The sequence below is a fragment of the Hyla sarda genome, chromosome 1, assembly GCF_029499605.1.
Source record: "Hyla sarda isolate aHylSar1 chromosome 1, aHylSar1.hap1, whole genome shotgun sequence".
In the NCBI taxonomy this organism is placed as follows: domain Eukaryota; kingdom Metazoa; phylum Chordata; class Amphibia; order Anura; family Hylidae; genus Hyla; species Hyla sarda.
In genome coordinates this window covers 298,805,284-298,831,379 of record NC_079189.1, presented here as the reverse complement: position 1 = coordinate 298,831,379, position 26,096 = coordinate 298,805,284, and the positions used below count along the sequence as shown (strand labels likewise).

Here is a 26,096-nt window from a genome sequence, read left to right as displayed (position 1 = left end):
TGTAGTCTAGGCCTGGCTTTTGCCAGAAAGACGCAGAGACACGAGCTCCAGTCAATACCACATATACTGAAAAGTGGCTATCTTTAAGTTTAGTTCCACTCCTGCTGTGAGTATTCATTTTCTACATTGTCTTAAAGGGGTTATCCAGGAAAAACTTTTTTTATATATATCAACTGGCTCCAGAAAGTTAAACAAATTTGTAAATTACTACTATTAAAAAATCTTAATCCTTTCAATACTTGAGCTACTGTAGTTGAGTTGTTCTTTTCTTTCTAAGTGTTCTCTGATGACACCTGTCTCGGAAACTCTCCAGAGTAGAAGCAAATTCCCATAGCAAACCTCTTCTACTCTGTGCAGTTCCCGAGACAAGCAGAGATGTCAGCAGAGAGCACTGTTGCCTGACAGAAAAGAACAAGTCAACTTTAGCTGTTCATAATTATTGGAAGAATTAAGATTTTTTAATAGAAGTAATTTATGAATCTGTTTAACTTTCTGGAGCCAGTTGATATAAAAAATAAATAAAAAAGTTTTTTCCTGGAATACCCCTTTAAGCTTTCAAAAAAGAGAATATTTCCAGAAATGGTAATGCTGAACAAGGATCTTTCTGAATGTCACTGTTTTCTTATGGGCCTCTAGTCGGTCAAACTTCCCTGGATACATCTGTACGACATGACACACCAAAAGAGTAAAATTAAGTCCTACATTGCACCTTACCACCATTGCAGTTTATCATAATAATTTGCAATTAAAAAATTACAGAAAAATCCTGCAAATCCCCGCAGAAGTCATATTCACATATCCGTATAAACTGCTATCAAGGGACAGAGACCAAATCCTCTTTCTTCTTGCCTGCTTCACTCTCCATGCAGTTTCAGAAAGTATGACCTTAGTAATTATTGTATTGTTTGAAAAATTTGACTTTTACACTGTTTTTATACAGCTGTTTTCTGTCTATTACCATATATTGCCAAATGGTACTGTCACGATTCGGCAAGCTGGAGGTGGATCCTCTGTGCCAGAGAGGGATTGGCGTGGACCGTGTCTGTGGACCGGTTCTAAGTTGCTACTGGTTTTCACCAGAGCCCGCCGCAAAGCGGGATGGTCTTGCAGCGGCGGTAGCAACCAGGTCGTATCCACCAGCAACGGCTCAACCTCTCTGACGGCTGAGATAAGCGCGGTACAAGGGAGTAGACAAGAGCAAGGTCGGACGTAGCAGAAGGTCAGGGCAGGCAGCAAGGATCATAGTCAGGGGCAACGGCAGGAGGTCTGGAACACAGGCTAGGAACACACAAGGAAACGCTTTTACTGGCACAATGGCAACAAGATCCGACAAGGAAGTGCAGGGGAAGTGAGGTATTAATAGGGAAGTGCACAGGTGAAGATACTGATTAAAACCCATGCGCCAATCAGTGGCGCACCGACCCTTTAAATAGCAAAGACCCGACGCACGCGCGCCCTAGGGAGCGGGGCCACGCGCGCCGGGACAGCACAGACGGGGAACGAGTCTGGTAAGCATTGCGAATCGCATCCCGGCTGGGGACATTATCGCAGCACACCCGGTCAGCAGGTCTGACCGGGGCGCTGCGAACAGGAGAACGCTGTGAGCGCTCCGGTGAGGAGCGAGGACCCGGAGCGCTCGGCGTAACAGGTACATTGGAATTATGCCCATAAAAACACACACACGTTTTTCTGTATGCCACCACTTCTGGTGGAATGCAGTATGTTAGGTTAAATGGCACCTACCATTAGTAATAAAACATAATATATTATAGATTAGCCTATTCCAATTACCTTTCCTATATAAACTGCTCAAAAAATAAAGGGAACACTAGGCTAGGTTTCCACTTGTTTTTTTTTCTGGCAGTTTTTGGAATACGGCCACTGCAGTTTTTGAGCCAAAGTCAGATTCAAAAGGAATAGGACATATAAAGGAAGGACTTACACTTCTCCTCCCTTATGGATCCACTACTGGCTTTGGCTCAAAAACTGCTGTGGCAGTATTCCAAAAACTAACAGAAAAAAAAACAAGTGGAAACTTAGCCTTAAACAACACAATGTAACTCCAAGTCAATCACACTTCTGTGAAATCACACTGTCCACTCAGGAAGCAACACTGATTGACAATCAATTTCACATGCTGTTGTGCAAATGGAACAGACAACAGGTGGAAATTATAGGCAATTAGCAAGACACCCCCAATAAGGGAGTGGTTCTGCAGGTGGTGACCACAGACCACTTCTCAGTTCCTATGCTTTCTGACTGATGTTTGGGTCACTTTTGAATGCTGGCGGTGCTTTCACTCTAGTGGTAGCATGAGACGCAGTCTACAACCCACACAAGTGGCTCAGGTAGTCCAGCTCATCCAGGATGGCACATTAATGCGAGCTGTGGCAAGAAGGTTTGCTGTGTCTGTCAGCGTAGTGTCCAGAGCATGGAGGTGCTACCAGGAGACAGGCCAGTACATCAGGAGATGTGGAGGAGGCCATAGGAGGGCCTACTTGCAAGGGGGAGCAGGAAGAGCAGTGCTAGAGCCCTGCAAAATGACCTCCAGCAGGCCACAAATGTGCATGTGTCCACTCAAACGGTCAGAAACAGACTCCATGAGGGTGGTATGAGATCGGACATCTGCAGGTGGGGGTTGTGCTTACAGCCCAACACCGTGCAGGACATTTGGCATTTGCCAAAGAACACCAAGATTGGCAAATTCGCCACTGGCGCCCTGTATTCTTCATAGATGAAAGCAGGTTCACACTGAGCACATGTGACTGACGTGACAGAGTCTGGAGACGCCGTGGAGAACGTTCTGCTGCCTGCAACATCCGTCAGCATGACCAGTTTGGCAGTGGGTCAGTAATGATGTGGGGTGGCATTTCTTTGGGGGCCGCACAGCCCTCCATGTGCCTGCCAGAGGTAGCCTGACTGCCATTAGGTACCGAGATGAGATCCTCAGACCCCTTGTGAGACCATATGCTGGGTGCGTTTGGCCCTGGGTTCCTTCTAATGCAAGACAATGCTAGACCTCATGTGGCTGGACTGTGTCAGCGTTTCCTGCAAGAGGAAGGCATTGATGCTGTGGACTGGCCTGCCCATTCCCCAGACTTGAATATGATCGAGCACATCTGGGACATCATGTCTCACTCCATCCACCAACAGCACGATGCACCACAGACTGTCCAGGAGTTGGCGGATGGTTTAGTCCAGGTCTAGGAGGACATCCCTCTGGAGACCATTCACCACCTCATCAGGAGCATGCTCAGGCGTTGTAGGGAGGTCATACGGGCACGTGGAGGCCACACACACTACTGAGCCTCATTTTGACTTGTCTTAAAGGAGTTCTCCAACTGAAATCTTTTATCCCCCGCTGTGCCCGGGCTGTAAAACTATACATAATAAACTTTCACTTACCTGCCTACGATCCCGCGTTGTTCCGATATCGCCGCCCGTGCTCCGGTCCCTGTCAGCTTCCTCTCCCTGCGGATCGGTGACTTCACTCTGCGCTCAGCCTATCAGCAGCCGCGACGGGATATTGCTGCGGCTGCTGATAGGCTGAGAGCAGAGTGAAGTCACCGACCCGCAGGAAGTGGAAGAGACCAGGACCGGAGAATGGGACGGCGATATCGGAACAACAGTGGATCGTAGGCAGGTAAGTGAAAGTTTATTATGTATAGTTTTACAGCCCGGGCACAGCGGGGGTTAAAACTTTTAGCTTCGAAAACTCCTTTAAGGGCATTACATCAAAGTTGGATCAGCCTGTAGTGTGGTTTTTCACGTTGATTTTGAGTGTGACTCCATATCCAGACCTCCATGGGTTGATAAATTTGATTTCCATTGATAATTTTTGTGTGATTTTGTTGACAGTACATTAAACTATATAAAGACGAAAATATTTCAGACGATTAGTTCATTCAGATCTAGGATGTGTTATCTTAGTGTTCCCTTTATTTTTTTGAGTAGTGTACTTACTAACAACATTTTGTAACTTAATGTGTTGAATTAACCCTTAAAACTTTGGCCACCAAGGGTCCTCCTTTTAGTTTTGCCTGCAGTCCTGCTTGCAGATGTTCTCCTGCAGAAGCATGGCAGTCACAAAAGTCAGGAAATGCAGGCGGGACCTCAGCTTAGCACAGTGTATAAAGTGTATAGTAGAGTTCAGTGCATTGAACTGAGGGGTGGGGGGTGGTCTTAGCCATCACACACTGAACTGTTCTGGGCTGTGTGTAGCAGAGTGAGGGAGGAAGTTCTCCCCAGCAGGGCTTTAGATGATGTCACACCTGCTGGGGAAGGCCCCTTTCAAATCTGTTGAGCTGAGACTGAGCAGAAGATACAGAGCAATATCAAGATAGAAAACTAAAAGATAATAAAAATATAGGCAGGTCGTGGTTTATTGTGATGGCAGGAGTGAACTGGGAGGATTATAAAATTTATCAAGATCATGACAGGTACTCTTTAACCTACTAACAGTGATGTAGTGTGGGTGAGCATTTGTGTCCCTCAAAATGTAAAGCAAGTGATGATGCATATAATGTATACGAACCCAGACTGTATTGTACAGGAGCAGGTAGTCTGTGCCCCTGTATGTACATCCTGCAATAGCTTAGCGTGCTATGGAATATATGTACAGGAGCAGGAACTCCAGTCCTGTCCGGATGCCCTGCTGCTGCACTGTACTACTGCTGCTGCTGCACTGTTTACACCATTGGTGGGCGGCAATGCATCCATTGTATTCATTGTCACTCTCTTACATTTAAAGGCTTGGTTGGGGGGGGGGGGGATACTGTGCTTTGCCCCAAGTGCTGGCACACCAGGCTATGCCACTGCCTACTAACATTCCCTAGAACAATCTCACCTCACATGATGAAAACAATAGGACTGGAAACTGTATATGTGTTTCTCCTCCTCCTCCATATTGTTTCCTCTCCCTATCACATCTCTTGACATGACTTAATACCAGGTCATGATGTCCTTACACCCCCAAAATCATTCACACATTTTTTTTAACATGGATTAGTGGGCTTAATCTGTGGCCAAAACCACTGCCAGATCCAAAGCATTGAAAGTGAAACTCTTGCGGAAAAATCCATTGTGTGAACAAAACTTTAATTTTTTAACTGCCATAGTTATATTTCCTACCTATAATATATTTTGTCTTAATAAGATAAAAATTTAACTTTGAAAATAATAAAGGTATAATTAGATTTTTGCTACCAGACAGTTCTGAATTTCTTTACCAATGAATTAAAAATCACATATAACATATGGAGAGGGTGCAGCTCACTTTTTCTATATACAGCTGAGGTTACTGACATGGGCTCCCACACCCCGGGAGAGTATGAGCAGAGTAAAAAGACAATAGGTATCTCAGTCTTCTAAGTTATATATGTGAGATTTTTGGAGAAGGAAAATGTGTGAGAATAAGAAACCAAGAAAGTAAAGTAAGGATTTTAGGAACCAAGATAGTAGATTATAAAAATTTGTGTTAGGATTCGGCTAGCTGGATGTGGATCCTCTGTGTCAGCGAGGGATTGGCGTGGACCGTGTCGGTGGACCGGTTCTAGGGTTGCTACTGGTTTTCACCAGAGCCCGCCGCAAAGCGGGATGGTCTTGTGCGGCGGTAGCAACCAGGTCGTATCCACCGGCAACGGCTCAACCTCGCTGACTGCTGAGAAGGCGTGGGACAAAAGGACTAGGCAGAGGCAAGGTCAGACGTAGCAGAAGGTCGGGGCAGGCGGCAAGGTTCGTAGTCAATGACGATAGCAGAAGATCTGGAACACAGGCTATGGACAACACTAAACGCTTTCTCTGGCACAAGGCAACAAGATCCGGCAAGGAAGTGCAGGGGAAGTGAGGTTATATGGACAGGGAGCAGGTGGAAGCTAATCAGACTGATTGGGCCAGGCACCAATCACTGGTGCAATGGCCCTCTAATTCTTAGAGAGCTGGCGCGCGCGCGCCCTAGAGAGCGGAGCCGCGCGTGCCAGAACACGACAGCCGGGGACCGGGACGGGTAAGTGGCTTGGGATGCGATTCGCGAGCGGGTCCGACCGGGGCGCTGCAGAGAGGAGAACGCCGCGAGCGCTCCAGGGAGGAGCAGGGACCCGGAGCGCTCGGCGTAACAGTACCCCCCCCCCCCCCCCCTTAGGTCTCCCCCTCTTTTTGTCTCCTTGTCCCTTCAAATGAAAAGAGAACATAGGGGCCGCCTCTTGAGTTTCCTTCCGGAACAAAAAGTCCTGGGTAGCTTTATCAGCGGCAGGTAGTTCAGAAGGAATGGAAATGGGGAGGGGGGGCAGAGGGTGAAGCATGTCACAGGGCAGAGTGTCACCAGGACGGGGGCTATGAGGAGGCACGGCACAGACTTGATAGGCCTTGGGGAGACCAGGCACAGGAGGAGACACTGAGGCCCGACAGACGGGACTGGGAGCAGACGTGAGGCATTTCTTGCGGCAAGCAGGCCCCCAATTCTTAATCTCCCCGGTGGTCCAGTCAAGGGTGGGAGAATGATGCTGGAGCCATGGCAGACCGAGGAGGACTTCAGAGGTGCAGTTGGGCAGGACGAAAAATTCAATTTTCTCGTGATGCAGTCCAATGCTCATAAGCAAGGGCTCTGTGCGGTAACGCACAGTGCAGTCCAACTTCACTCCGTTGACCGAAGAAATGTAGAGCGGCTTGAGGAGACGGGTCACCGGGATGCAGAACCTATTCACCAAAGAGGCCAGAATAAAATTTCCAGAAGAACCAGAGTCCAAGAAGGCCACGGCTGAGAAGGAGGAGTTGGCAGTTGCGGTCCCAGAGTGGTGTGGCCCAAGACAAGGCCTTTCCAGACAGAAGACTCACTACGAACGCCACCTTAGACCGTTCTGTAGGAAATTGGTCCGACAACATCTCCATATGTAGGGAACATTGAGACAGGAAGCCACGGCAGAGTCTAGAGTCCCCATCAAATTTGTCCGGCAGGGACAAGCGGAGGCTAGGTGCGGCCGGAGGCTGTAGCAGTGGCAGAAGTTGCTGTAACGTGGCGGTCAACTGCGACAGCTGCTGTCCTTGTTGGGCAATTTGCTGCGATTGCTGGGCGACCACCGTGGATAGGTCAGCGAGACTTGGCAGCTGCACCTCAGTGGGATCCATGGCCGGATCTACTGTTAGGATTCGTCTAGCTGGATGTGGATCCTCTGTGTCAGCGAGGGATTGGCGTGGACCGTGTCGGTGGACCGGTTCTAGGTTGCTACTGGTATTCACCAGAGCCCGCCGCAAAGCGGGATGGTCTTGCTGCGGCGGTAGCAACCAGGTCGTATCCACCGGCAACGGCTCAACCTCGCTGACTGCTGAGAAGGCGTGGGACAGAAGGACTAGGCAGAGGCAAGGTCAGACGTAGCAGAAAGTCGGGGCAGGCGGCAAGGTTCGTAGTCAATGACGATAGCAGGAGATCTGGAACACAGGCTATGGACAACACTAAACGCTTTCTCTGGCACAAGGCAACAAGATCCAGCAAGGAAGTGCAGGGGAAGTGAGGTTATATGGACAGGGAGCAGGTGGAAGCTAATCAGACTGATTGGGCCAGGCACCAATCACTGGTGCACTGGCCCTTTAAATCTTAGAGAGCTGGCGTGCGCGCGCCCTAGAGAGCGGAGCCGCGCGCGCCAGAACATGACAGCCGGGGACCGGGACGGGTAAGTGGCTTGGGTTGCGATTCGCGAGCGGGCGCGTCCCGCTATGCAAATCGCATCCCCATCGTGAATGTCAGTGCAGCGCTCCCGGTCAGCGGGTCCGACTAGGGCGCTGCAGAGAGGAGAACGCCGCGAGCGCTCCGGGGAGGAGCAGGGACCCCGAGTGCTCGGCGTAACAATTTGGTTATATTCTATGTAAATAAGTTAACATAAATAGATGCCATAAAAATACATTTATTAATAAAAGTAGTAAACTAGGCAGTGTAGTCACAGGGCCCTTGTGACTCCCCACCAATATATAGAATAGATTTATATTAAAACAAAATTGTAAAATAATAATACAACAGTATTAATGTGTAGTAGAACCGCCCCTTGATCAATAACTGTCTTTTGTGTGATATATTTTTGAAAAGTATTTTTAGGGCATGCTGGGATTTGTAGTCACCGTGACTAAAGTCTCTGGCAGATAGCCGTGTGTAGCATATACCCTCTTAGCAGTATCGTTGGTGGTACAGTAGATGACAATTATAGATAGTAGCAGTTAGTGCTGATACTTATAGGGAATGCTGGGATTTATAGTCTCCGTAAATAAAAGTCTCTGGCAAATAGCCATCTGTAGCATATAACCTCTTGGTGAGATCGTTGGTGGTAAAGTAGATAACAAATATAGATAGTAGCAGTTAGTGGCAGGCTCCTCCGTTAGCCGCCAAACAAATAAACAAGTAATCCGAAAGTAGAAAACTGGGCAGATCTTACCCGCTCCTGTGTGCTGTTGGTTGGCAAGCCTTGTGAATCCTCTCACGCAAAAATACTTTTCACCCCAAAAAAATTTTTTTTAAACTAATGTATACTAAAAATACGCATAAAATGTTACTATCTACATAATTTAAAATGTTATTTTTCAAAATGATTCTGTTGACCCACAATTCAAAAGCAGTGTCTTATTTTCATCAGTTAATTTTAAGTATCATGTTGATGCATATTATTAAAGGTGTTATCCACCATGAGGGGATTTTATTAGTATTTAACTGCCAGAACTGGGTATTTCCTGTTGAATTTAGTTTTCTAAACTACACATCCCATAGTTCCATAGTTTGTAAGTATGAGGTCACTTTCCTCCCTCCCACACATCAGTTACCCCACCCATTGAAACACACCTGTGATCCCTTCAATGCAATAGATCAGTGTTTTCTAACCAGGGTGCCTACAGATGTGGCAAAATGATCCCTCTCCCACCCAGGAGTCGCTCCACCCATTGAGGCAGTACCTGTCGCTCCACCCATTGAAGATCACCTGACTAGTGATGTCAGGTCTCAACACACTGCAACCTGGGAAATCCCAAGACCTGAGTAATTTTGTATGCTGTTAAAAATAAATATTGGGGCAATAATCACAGAAGAATTGTGAGAAAACTGTCACACACAGGTTGCGGGGGTCTGATATGTTAAAATGGCAGCTGGAGATCCCCTCACCTGCCCTGTGGTCTTCCGTGGCAGGCTGTACAAGAGAATTGCCAATACTGGTGAGTACTATGCCAATTTGTTATTGTCAAAGGTAGAAATATACATTAAAATATAATGTTAATGATTCCGCATGAAACTCCAAAACTCAAAATTGCTGATTTTTTTTTTTATCACATCCCAGAAAAAAATACATAAGAAGTGATCAAAAAGATTCCTATTATCAAAGTGGTACCGATAAAACTACAGATAACAACTACATGGATATTGTTTTAAAAAGCTATGCCATAAAAAATGCATTATGTAAAAACTAGCCCCTCCCATAAGTTGCAAAATTGTAGAGTACAATTGGTCACACAAAAATACATGGCTTTGTAAATGGAAAAATAAAAGAGTTGTGGCTCTTAAAAGACGAGAAGAGAAAATAAAAATGCACAAATGGAAATTGGTTGTTTCCTCAAGGCCAAAATTGGCTTTGTCCTTAAAGAGTTACTGTCTTTGAGATCAATAAACAAATTGAAAAGGAAAAGAATTATAAATAACCAGCACAACTACCTAATATACACGCTGCTCTGGCAAATACAAAGTATACAAAAAACAGGGTTGCAGTAGCACTCTTGGCTAAAAGATGGAGGCTCTTAGTGCACTTTTTTATCAAAACGTGTCTCCCATCCACCACCCGGAGGTGGCCTCACTTGGGATGGGACCCTAACACACTATTCACTGGAGGTTTTTTAAATCGAAAGTGGATCCTGCATGTCACCCAGTCAGAGGCCATATGCCCAGCAGGGGTGAGTGGAATAAGTGTGTTAGGGTCCCATCCGAAATGAGGCCACCACGGTGTGGTCGATGGGGGACACGTTTTGATCAAAAAGTGCGCTAAGAGCCTCCATTTTTATTTTCATTTTTAACCAAGAGTGCTGCTGCAGTCTTCTTTTTTGTACAAATTGAAAAGGAAATGTTTTTAGCCTAACATGGTTAGGCTAGGAAAGAACCGGAATGTAAATTGGAAAACAGGAATGAGACGAGTGGATGAATTCTAAGAACCGAGGCTCCATACTACTGGCCATTGAGAACTGCTGTAGAAAGGTACTGAACAAAGGAGAACCTGTCTTATAGGAGCGGACATATTGTGCAGAGCCCCCTGTGTCTTGTAATGTATAGTCAAGTATTTACAATTGTCTTTTTACATTTCATTTCTCCATTTCCTCATATAGAAAACACCTTGGACAGTTACTCACTTGTCACAGAATAATCCCCGATAGCACTTCCTTGTTGATAAGAAGGTTGACATAAGGAAATTCAAAGGGTTTTTCTATAATTTTCCTTAACTGGGTAACGGCATAAATCTTATCTTGTGTTTTTTTCTATTTCACAACATGCCCATACATTATGGCCATTATGGCCAATTATGGGAGTCTGTCATGTACAAATGTTATTGTTAGCCCAGTTTCACATAAGCTTCACATAAGCTTAACCCCTTAAGGACCAAGCACAAATGAGTACGTCCCTGCACCCTGGGTCTTAAGGACCATGCACGTACTCATACGTCCGTGGGAATTTCGGTCCCCGCCGCGTGCCGGGCGGGGACCGGACCGGGGTGACTGCTGATATCTATCAGCAGGCACCCCGTGCAAATGCCCAGGGGGGTCATCAGATCCCCCCATGTCGGTAATTGGTGCAAATCGCAAGTGAATTCACACTTGCGATTTGCGCGATTCCGGGTCATTACGGGTCTATGGTGACCCGGAATATAAGGGGGATCGCGGGTGTCTAAGACACCCACAATCCCCCTGAAGAGATAGGAGTGAGGTGGCAGAGGTGACACCCCTCCTATCCCTGCTATTGGGGGTCTAGACGCGACCACCAATAGCAGATCGGGGGCGGGGGGGTTAACTTTCGTTTTCCCCATCCTGCCCTCCCACAATAGGCGGGGCAGAATGGGGAAACGACAGAGGACTGGCGCCGGAGTCCACTTACCGATCTGCGGAGGCTGCGTGCAACGATCGGTGTCAGAGATCGGCAGGCGGCGATGCCATGCAGCAGACTCCCTGGGTCTGACGGAAGGCGGTAAGTTGCCTAGCAACAGCTGGAGGGCTACAGTTTGAGACCACTATATGGTAGTCTCTGAACTATAGCCCTCCAGATCTTGCAAAACTACAACTCCTAGCATGCCCACACAACTGTTTGCTGTCAGGGCATGCTGGGATTTGTAGTTTTGCAGCATCTGGAGGGCCACAGTTTGCAGTGGTCTCTATACTGTAGCTCTCCAGATGTTGCAAAACCCGGCATGCACAGACAGCAAACAGCTGTCTCAGCATACTGGGAGTTGTAGTTGCAATCCCTCCAGCTGTTGCATAACTACATCTCCCAGCATGCCCTTCGGTGATCAGTACATGCTGGGAGTTGTAGTTTTGCAACAGCTGGAGGCACACTGGTTGGAAAATATTGAGTTAGATAACAGAACCTAACTGAAGGTTTTCCAACCAGTGTGAGTCCAGCTGTTGCAAAAGTACAACTCCCAGCCTGCATGGTCTGTCAGTGCATGCTGGGAGTTGTAGTTTTGAAACAGCTGGAGGTTTGCCCCCCCCCCCCTCCCCCCCATGTGAACGTACAGGGTACATTCACACAGGCAGGTTTACTGCAAGTTTTCTGCTTCAAGTATGAGCTGTGGCAAATTTTTCGCCGCAGCGCAAACTCCTAGTAGGGAACTCACTGTAAACCTCCACCAGTGTGAATGTACCCTAAAAACACTACACTAACACAAAATAAAGGGTAATACACTACATATACACCCCTTACACTGTCCCCCCAATAAAAATTTTAAACGTATTGTACGGCAGCGTTTCCAAAACGGAGGCTCCAGCTGTTGCAAAACAACAACTCCCGGCATTTCTGGACAGCCACTGACTGTCCAGGCATGCTGGGAGTTTAGCATTAGCTGGAGGCACCCTGTTTGGGAATCACTGGCGTAGAATACCCCTATGTCCACCCCTATGCAATCCCTAATTTAGTCCTCAAATGCGCATGGCGCTCTCTCACTTTGGAGCCCTGTCGTATTTCAAGGAAACAGTTTAGGGCCACATATGGGGTATCTCCGTACTCGGGAGAAATTACACTACAAATTTTGCGGGGCTTTTTCTCCTTTTACCCCTTATGAAAAGGAAAAGTTGGGGTCTACACCAGCCTGTTAGTGTAAAAAAAATGTTTTACACTAACATGCTGGTGTTGCCCCATACTTTTTATTTTCACAAGAGGTAAAAGGAAAAAAAAAGACCCCCAAAATTAACGCAATTTCTCCGTACGGAAATACCCCAGATGTGGGGCGCAAAATGCTCTGCGGGCGCACAACAAGGCTCAGGAGTGAGAACGCACTATGTACATTTGAAGCCTAAATTGGTGATTTGCACAGGGGTGGCTAATTTTACAGCGGTTCTGACATAAACGCAAAAAAATAAATATCGACATGTGACCCCACTTTGGAAACTACCCCCCTCACGGAATGTAACAAGGGGCAAAGTGAGCCTTAAAATGCTGGTGTTACCCCAAATTTTTCATTTTCACAAGGGAAAATAGGAAAAAAGCCCCCCAAAATTTGTAACCCCCTTTCTTCTGAGTAAGAAAATACCCCAAATGTGGATGCAAAGTGCTCAGCGGGGAGCTACAATGCTCAGAAGAGAAGGAGCGCCATTGGGATTTTGAAGAGAAAATGTGTCCGTAATTGAAGGCCACGTGTGTTTACAAAGCCCCCATAGTGCCAGAACAATGGACCCCCCAACATGTGACCCCATTTTGGAAACTAGACCCCTCACGTAATGTAATAAGGGGTACAGTGAGCATTTACACCCCACAGGTGTCTGACAGATTTTTGGAACAGTGGTCCGTGAAAATGAAAAATTAAATTTTTCATTTGCTCAGCCCACTGTTCCAAAGATCTGTCAAATGCCAGTGGGGTGTAAATACTCACTGCACCCCTTATTAAATTCTGTGAGGGGTCTAGTTTCCAAAATAGTATGCCATGTGTTTTTTTTTTTTTTTTTTTTTTTGCTGTTCTGGCACCATAGGGGCTTCCTAAATGCGACATGCCCCCCGACCAAAATTTGCTCTCAAAAAGCCAAATATGACTCCTTCTCTTCTGAGCATTGCAGTTCGCCCGTAGTGCACTTCAGGTCAACTTATGGGGTACCTCCATACTCAGAAGAGATGGGGTTACAAATTTTGGGGGGTATTTTCTGCTATTAACCCTTGCAAAAATGGGAAATTTGGGGGGAAACACACATTTTAATGAAAAATTTTTTTTTTTTACACATGCAAAAGTCTTGAAACCCCTGTGGGGTATTAAGGCTCACTTTATGCCTTGTTACTTTCCTCAATGGGTCTAGTTTCCAAAATGGTATACCATGTGTTTTTTTTTTTTTTGCTGTTCTGGCGCCATAGGGGCTTCCTAAATGCGACATGCCCCCCAACCAAAATTTGCTCTCAAAAAGCCAAATATGACTCCTTCTCTTCTGAGCATTGTAGTTCGCCCGTAGTGCACTTCAGGCCAACTTATGGGGTACCTTCATACTCAGAAGAGATGGGGTTACAAATTTTGGGGGTATTTTCTGCTATTAACCCTTGCAAAAATGTGAAATTTGGGGGGGGAAACACACATTTTAGTGAAAATATATTTTTCTTTTTTTTTACATATGCAAAAGTCATGAAACACCTGTGGGGTATTAAGGCTCACTTAATTCCTTGTTATGTTCCTCAAGGGGTCTAGTTTCCAAAATGGTATGCCATGTGTTTATTTTTTTTTGCTGTTCTGGCACCATAGGGGCTTCCTAAATGCAACATGCCCCCCAAAAACCATTTCAGAAAAACGTACAGTGGTCCCTCAACATACGATGGTAATTCGTTCCAAACGACCCATCATTTGTCGTATCCATCGTATGTTGAGGAATCCGTGCAATGTAAAGTATAGGAAGTTACACTCACCTGTCCCCGCCGCTCCGGACCGCGTCCTCACTGCTCCAGATGCTGTCCCAGGGGCTCCCGATGCTGTCCCGCTGCTCCGGTGTCTTCTTCGGGATCCTCCATCTTCTGCATCTTCTGCAGGGTCCGGGCCTCGCTTTCTGGTGACGTTATTACGCTGCTGCGCCGGCACGACGTGCTCACTGACGTAATAACGACACTGGAAAGCGAGGCCCGGACCCTGGAGAAGATACAGAAGACGCCGGAGGATCCCGAAGAAGACACCGGAGCAGCGGGGATATGTAAGTGAACCTGTCCGGGATGCTTTAACTGCTATCCGACAGCAGCTTAAGCATTTTGCGCTGTCGGATAGCAGTTAATGCGATGGCCCCGACATATAAAAGCATCGTATGTCGATGCTGACATCGACATGCGATGGCCTTTGAGAGGCCATCGTATGTCGATTTTATCATATGTCGGGGCCATCGCATGTCGGGGGGTTACTGTACTCTCCAAAATCCCCTTGTCGCTCCTTCGGTTCTGAGCCCTCTACTGCGCCCGCCGAACACTTTACATAGACATATGAGGTATGTCCTTACTCGAGAGAAATTGGGCTACAAATACTAGTATAAATTTTCTCCTTTTACCCCTTGTAAAAATTCAAAAATTGGGTCTACAAGAACATGCAAGTGTAAAAAATAAAGATTGTGAATTTTCTCCTTCATTTTGCTGCTATTCCTGTAAAACACCTAGGGTTAAAACACTCACTGAATGTCATTTTGAATACTTTGGGGGGTGCAGTTTTTATAAGGGGTCTTTTATGGGGTATTTCTAATATGAAGACCCTTCAAATCCACTTCGAACCTGAACTGGTCCCTGAAAAATAGTGAGTTTGAAAATTTCGTGAAAAATTGGAAAATTGCTGCTGAACTTTGAAGCCCTCTGGTGTCTTCCAAAAGTAAAAACTCGTCAATTTTATGATGCAAATATAAAGTAGACATATTGTATATGTGAATAATTTTTTTTTTTTTTTTTTTGGAATATCCATTTTCCTTACAAGCAGAGAGCTTCAAATTGAGAAAAATGCTAAATTTAAAAAATTTTCACAAAATTTTGGGATTTTTCACCAAGAAAGGATGCAAGTTACCACTAAAATTTACCACCATGTTAAAGTAGAATATGTCACCAAAAAACAATCTCGGAATCAGAATGATAACTAAAAGCATTCCAGAGTTATTAATGTTTAAAGTGGCTGTGGTCAGATGTGCAAAAAACGCTCTAGTCCTAAGGTGTAAAATGGCCTGGTCCTTAAGGGGTTAAAGGAGAACACCGACTGGAGGAATTTTTTTCTCTCTAATTATGTGGGATAAAAAAAGTTAAATCTTTACTTACCTCCAGTGCCTCTGGTGTCCTGCTCCAGTCTACCAAAGTTATCATCTTCCTGAACTGCAGTGTGATCTGTCGTCCATAGGAAGCACCCAGACCCAATGTGTCATATACTCGGGACATCGCTGTGGTCAACAATTCACTGAGCTGCAGTATGACACACCAAGTCCGAGTGCTTCTATAGATGACAGTTACGCTGCAACTTCAGGACGATAATTGCTGTGGACCGGAGCAGGACCGTGGGAGCACCGGAGATAATTAGATTTTTTTTTATATATATATATCCCATACAGTGGGCATAATTAGAAAAATAAAACCTCCTGCAGGAGTTCTCCTTTAAATGGGTTTTGCCACGAAGATAAATAGGCATAAACTGATGCATTAATTGAAAGGAAATATATATGCAAATACAAGTATTATCAGAAATCAATAATCAATAGTTTTTGAAAGGTGGCCCTACCAATATAGGCTGTGTGCTTTCTTGTTTTTTGCTTGCTGCCATGGGAAACGTCCCGTAGACCGGTTTCTCCTCTGGTCAGACATGCTCAGTTGCTCAGTTTTTCTCATGCACAGTGAATATATACAGTGGTCCCTCAACATACGATGGTAATTCGTTCCAAACGACCCATCGTTTGTCAAATCCATCGTATGTTGAGGGATCCGTGCAATGTAAAGTATAGGAAGCTGTACTCACCTGTCCCCGCCACTCCGGACTAGGTCCTCACCGCTCCCGATGTTGTCCCAGGGGCTCCCGATGCTGTCCCGCTGCTCCGGTGTCTTCTTCGCGATCCTCCGGCTTCTTCCGCATCTTCTGCAGGGTCCGGGCCTCGCTTTCTGGTGACGTTATTACGCTGCTGCGCCGGCGCGGCGTGCGTAGTGACGTAATAACGACACCGGAAAGCAAGGCCCGGACCCTGGAGAAGATGCGCAAGACGCCGGAGGTTCGCGAAGTGGACCCGGAGCATCGGGAATAGGTAAGCGAACCTGCCAGGGATGCTTAAACTGCTATCAGACAGCAGCTTAAGCATTTTGCGCTGTCGGATAGCAGTTAATGCGATGGCCCCGACATGTAAAAGCATCGTATGTCAATGCTGACATCGACATGCGATGGCCTCTGAGAGGCCATCGTATGTCGATTTTATCATATGTCGGGGCCATCGTAGGTCGGGGCGTTACTGTATCTACATAGACTGCAGTATACAGCTGATACACGGGTCATCAGAAGCTTCATGGAAACCTAGCCTAAAGTTTACATTCACTATGTATGGCTTACACTGCAGCACAGAATTGAGTTTCTGCACTAATGACTGCTGGGAAATGAAATATAATGCAAATCATGTGACGGTAAGAAGCTCCACCCACCACACAGATTTTCATATGAAAAGGGGAGAAGATAAAAAAGAAGGCAGAGACAAGGAAATACGGTCATGTCTGCATTAAACAGACATGTTAGTCTTTTTAACCTAATGAAATATTAAGTTTGTTGTAGAAAGTGGATCATGGTAAAACTCTTTTAACCCCTTCCCGCAGAATGTCATATATAAACGCCGGGTTGTGCAGTGCGTTCGCGCATCCCGGCGTTTATAAATGACATTCAGTTAACCTGGCGATCGCACAGGTTAACTGGCAGAAGTCCCGCTGTTTCCAGCAGGGGACAACTTCTGCTTCACCCCCAGGACCATCCATTGATGGTCCTGGTCAGCGATCACTGTGATTGGTCCCTGTGGACCAATCACAGTGATCTAGGGTGAAAGTTCAGATCCCCCGCACTGCCCGTCCTTGGAAGTCGGGCAGAACGGGGGACGATGGCTGCGGGGGCTCGCGGCATAGGTGGGGGAACACGTGGGGACCGGCAGCCTTACCCGAACCAGAGGCGGGACCGAGGAGCAGCGCGGGACCGGCCACGTGGACGAGCAGCGACGGGACCGGCAGGTGAGTATATGGTCCTCAGAAGCAGCAGTGAAGAACTTCACTGCTGCTTCTAGGAGTCTGAAAACTACAACTCCCAGCATGCCTAGACAGCCTTTGGCTGTCTGGGCATGCTGGGAGTTGTAGTTTTGCAACATCTGGAGGGCCCCAGTTTGGAGACCATTGTATAATGGTCTCCAATCTGTGCTCTTCCAGCTGTTGCAAAACTACAACTCCCAGCATGCACTGACTGTCCAGGCATGCTGGGAGTTTTAGTTCAGCAACATCTGGCCCTTCAGATATTGCCGAACTACAACTCCCAGCATGCCCTTCAGCTGTCTGGGCATGCTGGGAGTTGTATTTTCGCAACAACTGGAGACACACTGGTTGGGAAACATTGTTTCTAACTCAGTGTTTCCTAACCTGTGTGCCTCCAGCTGTTGCAAAACTATAACTCTCAGCATGCACTAACAGACCATGCATGCTGGGAGTTGTAGTTTTGCAACATCTGGAGGGCCCCAGTTTGGAGACCATTGTATAATGGTCTCCAATCTGTGCTCTTCCAGCTGTTGCAAAACTACAACTCCCAGTATGCACTGACTGTCCAGGCATGCTGGGAGTTTTAGTTCAGCAACATCTGGCCCTTCAGATGTAGCCGAACTACAACTCCCAGCATGCCCTTCAGCTGTCTGGGCATGCTGGGAGTTGTAGTTTTGCAACAACTGGAGACACACTGGTTGGGAAACATTGTCTGTTTCTAACTCAGTGTTTCCTAACCTGTGTGCCTCCAGCTGTTGCAAAACTATAACTCCCAGCATGCACTAACAGACCATGCATGCTGGGAGTTGTGGTTTTGCAACAGCTGGTGCACCCCCCCCCCCCCCCCCCCCCCTGTGAATGTACAGGGTACATTCACATGGGCGAGGCTTTTACAGTGGGTTTCTCGCTGCAAGTTTGAGATGCAGCAAATTTTGCGCTGGGAAACTCACTGTAATCCCCCGCCCATGTGACTGTACCCTAAAAACACTACACTACACCTACACAAAATAAAATAAAAAGTTAAAAACACTACATATACACATACCCCTACACAGCCCCCCTCCCCCAATAAGAACGTCCGGTACACCACTGTTTCCAAAGCAGAGCCTCCAGCTGTTGAAAAACAACAACTCCCAGTATTGCCGGACAGCCGTTGACTGTCCACGCATGCTGGGAGTTTTGCAACAGCTGGAGGCACCCTGTTTGGGAATCACTGGCGTAGAATACCCCTATGTCCACCCCTATGCAAATCCCTAATTTAGGCCTCAAATGCACATGGCGCTCTCACTTTGGAGCCCTGTCGTATTTCAAGGCAACAGTTTAGGGTCACATATGGGGTATCGCCGTACTCGGGAGAAATTGTGTTACAAGGTTTGGGGGGTATTTTCTTCTTTAACCCTTCATGAAAAGGAAATGTTGGGGTCTACACCAGAATGTTAGTGTAAAAATTTTTACTTTTTTACACTAACATGCTGATGTTGCCCTATACTTTACATTTTCACAAGAGGTAAAAGGTAAAAAAGCCCCCCAAAATTTGTAACGCAATTTCTCCCGACTACGGAGATACTCCATATGTGGGCGCAAAGTGCTCTGGGGGCGCACAACAAGGCCCAGAAGGGAGAGCGCACCATGTACATTTGAGGTGATTTGCACAGGGGTGGCTGATTGTTACAGCGGTTTTGACAAACGCCAAAAAAACAAAACCCCACATGTGACCCCATTTCGGAAACGACACCCCTCACGGAATGTAATGAGGGGTGCAGTGAGAATTTACCCCCCATAGGTGTCTGACTGATCTTTGGAACAGTGGTCCGTGAAAATGAAAACTTGTACAGCCCACTGTTCCAAAGATCTGTCAGACACCAGTGTACCCCTTGTTACGTTCCTCAAGGGGTCTAGTTTCCAAAATGGTATGCCATGTGTTTTTTTTTTTTTGCTGTCCTGGCACCATAGGGGCTTCCTAAATGCGACATGCCCCCCAAGCAAAATTTGCTCTCAAAAAGCCAAATATGACTCCTTCTCTTCTGAGCATTGTAGTTCGCCCGTAGTGCACTTCAGGTCAACTTATGGGGTACCTCCATACTCAGAAGAGAAGGGGTTACAAATTTCGGGGGATATTTTCTGCTATTAACCCTTGGAAAAATGTGAAATTTTGGGGGAAACAAACATTTTAGTGAAAAAAAATAATTTTTTTTTTACATATGCAAAAGTCGTGAAACACCTGTGGGGTATTAAGGCTCACTTTATTCCTTATTACATTCCTCAAGGGGTCTAGTTTCCAAACTGGTATGCCATGTGTTTTTTTTTTGCTGTTCTGGCACCATAGGGGCTTCCTAAATGCGACATGCCCCCGAGCAAAATTTGCTCTCAAAAAGCCAAATATGACTCCTTCTCTTCTGAGCATTGTAGTTCGCCTGTAGTGCACTTCAGGTCAACTTATGGGGTACCTCCATACTCAGAAGAGAAGGGGTTACAAATATTGGGGGGTATTTCCTGCTATTAACCCTTGGAAAAATGTGAAATTTGGGGGGAAACACACATTTTAGTGAAAAAAAAGATTATTTTTTTTTACATATGCAAAGTCGTGAAACACCTGTGGGGTATTAAGGCTCACTTTATTCCTTGTTATGTTCCTCAAGGGGTCTAGTTTCCAAAATGGTATGCCATGTGAGGGTTTTTTGCTGTTCTGGCACCATAGGGGCTTCCTAAATGCAACATGCCCCCCAAAAACCATTTCAGAAAAACGTACTCTCCAAAATCCCCTTGTCGCTCTTTCCCTTCTGAGCCCTCTACTGCGCCCGCCGAACACTTTACATAGACAAATGAGGTATGTGCTTACTCAAGAGAAATTGGGCTACAAATATAAGTATACATTTTCTCCTTTTACCCCTTGTAAAAATTCAAAAATTGGGTCTACAAGAACATGCGAGTGTAAAAAATGAAGATTGTGAATTTTCTCCTTCACTTTGCTTCTATTCCTGTGAAACACCTAAAGGGTTAAAATGATGACTGAATGTCATTTTGAATACTTTGGGGGGTGCAGTTTTTATAATGGGGTCTTTTGTGGGGTATTTCTAATATGAAGACCCTTCAAATCCACTTCAAACCTGAACTGGTCCCTGAAAAATAGTGAGTTTAAAAATTTTGTGAAAAATTGGAAAATTTCTGCTGAACTTTGAAGCCCTCTGGTGTCTTCCAAAAGTAAAAACTCGTCACTTTTATGATGCAAACATAAAGTAGACATATTGTATATGTGAATAAAATTTTTTTTTATTTGTAATATACATTTTCCTTACAAGCAGAGAGCTTCAAAGTTAGAAAAATGCAAAATTTTCAAATTTTTCATCAAATTTTAGGATTTTTCACCAAGAAAGAATGCAAGTTTCCACAAAATTTTACCACCATGTTAAAGTAGAATATGTCACGAAAAAACAATCTCGGAATCAGAATGATAACTAAAAGCATTCCAGAGTTATTAATGTTTAAAGTGACAGTGGTCAGATGTGCAAAAAACGCTCTGGTCCTTAAGGCCAAAATGGGCTTGGTCCTGAAGGGGTTAATATTGTCACAATGTTACATCTGCATTACAGCCACGGGTTCCAGCTAGAGCCCTGCATGGGACTGCTTTCTTAATCCCACTAATCCCCCCCCCCCCCCCCCCCCCGGCTCCCACTGGATTTCAAAACATTACCGCCAGCTCCTGCAAGGTGTGTGTTCCACTTGCTCCCGGAACATGTGTCCAATCCTGCCCCCTCCTGCAAACATTTTGTCACAGCTTTTATAGATAGTACCGCCCCCCCCCCTTACCCTCACCCCTGTGTGATTTTATTACTTCCGTGAGACATTTCATCACCCCTTTGTGCTTTTTTATCAGTCCCCTATGGCATTTCAGAGTTTTTGCGGGACCGCACAGGATCTTGCAGGATTCGATGTGTTTTCTGTGACTGCCTGCTTCCACCCGCAACAACCTCATTACCGTCATTACCCAATCCTGATGCAGGGTTCTAGTTCCATCAAGTCTAACAGTATTGTATGCTTGTGTGAAACCTGATTGACACATTGTATTTATTCCTTTTTCAACCTAATGTAACCATCTGTCTGGTCAAAAATCTGTAACTACTGTAAAACATGCTGCTCAGTCAATCATTGGTCGCAACGGCGTCCCACTTCAGCTTACCACTCGTCTTTAGAAGCAGAAAAAAGACAGAAGATGGGGGGACCGGAAGAAACCGAAGGGGCACTACAGTGGGACCAAAGGGGAACCCAAGGTTGGCAAGTAGCTTTTTTTCATGGCCCCAGCAACATATTGGGGGAGATTTATTAAAAACTGTGCAGAGGAAAAATTGCCCAGTTCCCAATAGCAGCCAATCGGAGTGCTTATTTCATTTTTCAGAGGTTTCTTTAAAAATTGAAGTAGCAAGCTGATCGGTTGCTATGGGCAACTTTTCTCTGCACAGGTTTTGATAAATCTCTTCCATAAATTTTTTTCTCCAAAACAGCTGAATACACTTTAAATTTAAAGGGTTTATAGAGTTTTACATGAAATGCACAATACATATTTATCGAAATACAAGAGAATCAATGTGTCAAGAAAAGGACCAAGAAGAAATATTAAATCACGGTATCACAAACAAATTCCATAGGAGTGAGTGAGGATGATAGAGTTGTGAAAGGGGGTATGGAGAAAGACTCGTATTACAAAGTGTTTTATCACCTTTCATTAATTAATTATACATTAAATTAAAGGGAAACTAACAGCAGCATCGCCCACATTAACCTGAATATACAGGATAATAATGCAGATGATGCTGTTTAAAATGCAGCTTGTATGATAAACATCTGTCACTTCTTTGTTTTGTAATCTGTATTAATTTAAATATGCTAATTTACTTTTCTGAGCAATGGGGGCATTCTCCAGCCTCTTTGAGGCAATGATTATCCCACCCTCTCTGGCCCTTATACCGCCCCCTTTGTTTAGAAACAGCACTTAGACGCAGGACGTATATTTACATCCTGCGCCGGCTCCTGCGATAGAATGCGGGGTCTCGGGGTGACCCTGCGTCATATCGGGTTGGTCCCGGTGGCCATCAACGTCCGGGACCCGTGGCTAATACCGGACATCACCAATCGCGGTGATGCCCAGTATTAACCCTCCAGACGCGACTATTAACTTTGGTCTGAAGTGAAAGTGAAACCTTCCCGGCAGCTCAGTGGTGCTGCCTCCTCGCTGTCCGGTTGCCGAATGACTGCTCCGTGCCTGAGATCCAGGCAGGAGTAGTCGAGCAATGATAACACTGATTAACGCCATTCTACAGTGATCAGTGTAGGAAATCAGTGTGTGCAATGTTATAGTCCCCTATGTGGGCTATAACACTGCAAAAAAAAAAAAAAGAAGTGTTAATAAAGGTGATTTAACCCCTTCCCTAATTAAAGTCTGAATGTGTGTTATCACCGTGTGTGACTGTCCAAACTATAAAATTATATTGTTAATTAAACCGCATGGTCAATGGCGTACACGTAAAAATAATTCCAAAGTCCAAAATAGCATATTTTTGGTCCCTTTTTATACCATAAAAAAATTTCTAAAAAGGGATCAAAAAGTCAGATAAAAAAAAATAAAAATGGTACTGATAAAAACTTCACGGTGCAAAAAATGAGCCCTCATACATCCCCATATTAGAAAAAATAAAAAAGTTATAGGGGTCAGAAGAGGACATTTTTAAACGTATTCATTTTTGTGCATTTTTCCAGAAGTAAGACAAAATCAAGCCTATATAAGGAGGGTATTATTTTAATCATGTGGACCTACAGAATAAAGAGAAGAATGCACTGCGTAGAAATGGAAGCCCCCAAAAGTTAAAAAAAATTGTGTTTTTTTTTTTTCAATTTTGTCGCACAATGATTTATTTAGTTATTTTTTTCTTTTTGTTTCTCTGTAGATTTTTGGGGAAAATGACTGATGTCATTTCAAAGTAGAATTGGTAGCACAAAAAATAAGCCATCATATGGATTTTTAGGTGCAAAATTGAAAGGGTAGGAGTCCTTAAAGGGGTACTCCGCCCCTAGACATCTTATCCCCTATCCTTTGGAGTACCCTTTTAAGGGGTTAAAACATATTATGAAGGAATGGCACAACTTATTTTTATCAGGTGAACTGAATTCTAAACCCCCGCACTATTATCCTGTATGTTTAGGTTAGTGCGGGTGATGCTGCTGTCAGTTTCCCTAAGTGCAAGGGAGCTTGTTTGTTTATAGTTTATTGATTTGAAACTTTTATTATTGTCATTATTATGAATATAATTTTTGTATATTATTAATGTGTACCCAACATAACAAACTTTAGCCCTGACTTGACCTGTGCTACAATAGTTAGTATTAAGAGACTAGCTTAAGGCAGATGTCAGTTCAGGTCATTAGATTCGTGGTTGGGCTGGAACTTGTGGACATAAAAATACATCTGTATAAGGGGTAGGTGTGCCTAGCTTCAAAGGGAATTTCATTTTTTTATTAATAATCTATTATTAATAATGGGCTATGATGGGTTAAAACGGGTAATGTAAAAATCCCATAGACTATAGTGGGATTTTGTAACGGCCATTTAATATCCGTTTTTAATGGTTTTGTTAATGGATCATTAAAACGGATCTTTAAAATGGATGCATTTAACTTACTTACTTATTTACTCCTACTTTTTCTATTGAAAACAACTTAAACAGTTGGCTAAGCAGAATCTTAATGTGTATATCGGGAACAGGAGAGATAGCTGTTGGTCAATCGAACATTTGGCTTACAGCTATTTATATGTATGGGCACTTTAAGTTGCTGCCAGAAACCTCAGGCAGTGGCTAATCTCCCTCAGGAACAAAGACTGAAACATGCCTAGTTCTTGTCATCCACAATGTCTGGCATCAGGGGATAGCCAGTAGGCCTCCATACGCATGAGATACACATTAATGTCGCCACAGTTTCTTTTAAGTGTTTAAAGGAATACTCCGGGATAGGGTTTTTTTTAAATTGAATTTCTGTCAAGTATATATTAGGGGGAAAAAAAGCATTTAGTTACCAATAGGTTAGATTGCCACTCAGCCAATCACTGTCAGAGGCAGAAGATTACTGTGGCCAGTGATTGCTGAGCAGTATGACCTGTTGATCACAGGGAACCCAAAAGAGGAGAACCACGGAGGGGGTCATCTTCAATACTGCACAAATAGACCACTGTGGAACTAGAAATAATCTGACCAATGGCCAAGAAGAAGAACAGTAGCTGGATTAAGTCTAAATTGGCCAGTCACAGTACTAGCACCTTGGATAATTATCCTGCCTCTTGGCCTCAGACCATCTTTTCTGGCACTGTAGTGGGATCATGTATTCTCCTCTCATTCCACTGAAAACAATACCCAATGAAACACATGACTCTACAGATTCTGCATGGTTGGCTGACAAATCTGACCATTTATAACTGCTTTATAGCATAGAAAAAATGTCAGCACAAGACCTTTTTTACCTGAGTTTGCTTTTTAAGACATAGTAGTCCACAGTGGCTAACAGACCACCCAGATATTATTGGTGCTACATTCAGATTATAGCATTTATCCCTGTATTTCAGATAGTAACTAGAAGGGCTCATTTACACTACGGAATCTCTTTCCAGAGATACCCTTGGTGAAGATTTCATCTGTTTCGGACATCAGCAATGCAATTTCAAGTGGATTATGCCAAAAGAATGAACACTCTTTCATAGTAGAATGCCATTGAAAACAATAAGAGGCTGCTGCACTGTATTTTCCACAGTGGAATTGGGCCCTTAGTGGTGGTAATATTTTTGTAGTGTTTTTTTACACTTTACCTAAAACAAATATACATTTTTCTTTGGTCCTTCTACTTTAAAAATTTGTCAACAAACAACATCTCATAGACTATAGTCGCGCCTTACTTATGAGGTACATTTAGCCTATACACTGGGTAAATCTTCATTCTTATCCCCCAAACATAGACCCCCATTGTGTGTCTTTGTATGTCATACATTTGAGTCTTACCATGCTTCAGTACTGTGTGTAAATTTGATTGTGTAAGTAGCTGATGTTATCACCAGTAACACTTACCCAAAAGCAGGAGTTTCAGCTCCCTCCTGTCAGTCCTTTTGTGTTGTTTAAGCATTCTATCAATCTCTCTATTGACAGACAATGCCATTTTGTCATCCTCAGACAAGCAGGGAGGGCAAAAGCACCAGCCACACCACCACAGCATATCAGTGCTTACACTGGTAGATTCTTTTTGAGTCCTCCGATTCAAGGCGCAGTCAACCTCATTACTTGTCCATTTCTAGTTATCTTGGTAAAGTAAACTGATATCTCTACTCTTATGGTTTCAAGGTTCCTTGGTCTGTTACGATAAATGAGCTTCATCTGGCATTTTTAGGCTCCATTTGAGGTTTCCAAAGCCAAAATTGCATGGCTTATATCTTCTCTCGTTAAATGGAAGTGAATAAATCCTTGGTTAAGAATAATGAATATATAGGACTGTTGCTTGGTTTAGTTATCCAAAGAAGAATCCAGACGTGATGTTTTCTTAGGAAGGATCTGGAACAGATGTATAGAAGGATGGTTGCATAGTTCAGAAAAGGTACAGTTACTGTTTACCCAGTAATCCACTTATACCTGTCCTTCTGACCAGTTGGCTGCCTACAAGA

At 44.6% G+C, this 26,096-nt stretch overlaps 1 protein-coding gene across 3 annotated transcripts in view; it reads right to left on the bottom strand.

Moving 5' to 3' along the window:
* The window catches only part of LOC130268873 (guanine nucleotide-binding protein subunit alpha-11-like), an 82,821-nt gene extending 57,048 nt beyond the window's left edge, over positions 1-25,773 (bottom strand). The window contains exon 1 of one of the 3 annotated variants that reach the window (XM_056518061.1): positions 25,510-25,773. In XM_056518061.1, the coding sequence (XP_056374036.1) occupies positions 25,510-25,654 (145 nt within the window). In that variant the 5' untranslated portion in view covers positions 25,655-25,773. Of the gene's footprint in view, positions 1-958; positions 1,045-11,101; positions 11,222-25,509 lie in introns of those variants that run through there. The other 2 variants (XM_056518062.1, XM_056518063.1) reach the window with 2 other exon arrangements.
* Positions 25,774-26,096: the final 323 nt, after the last annotated feature.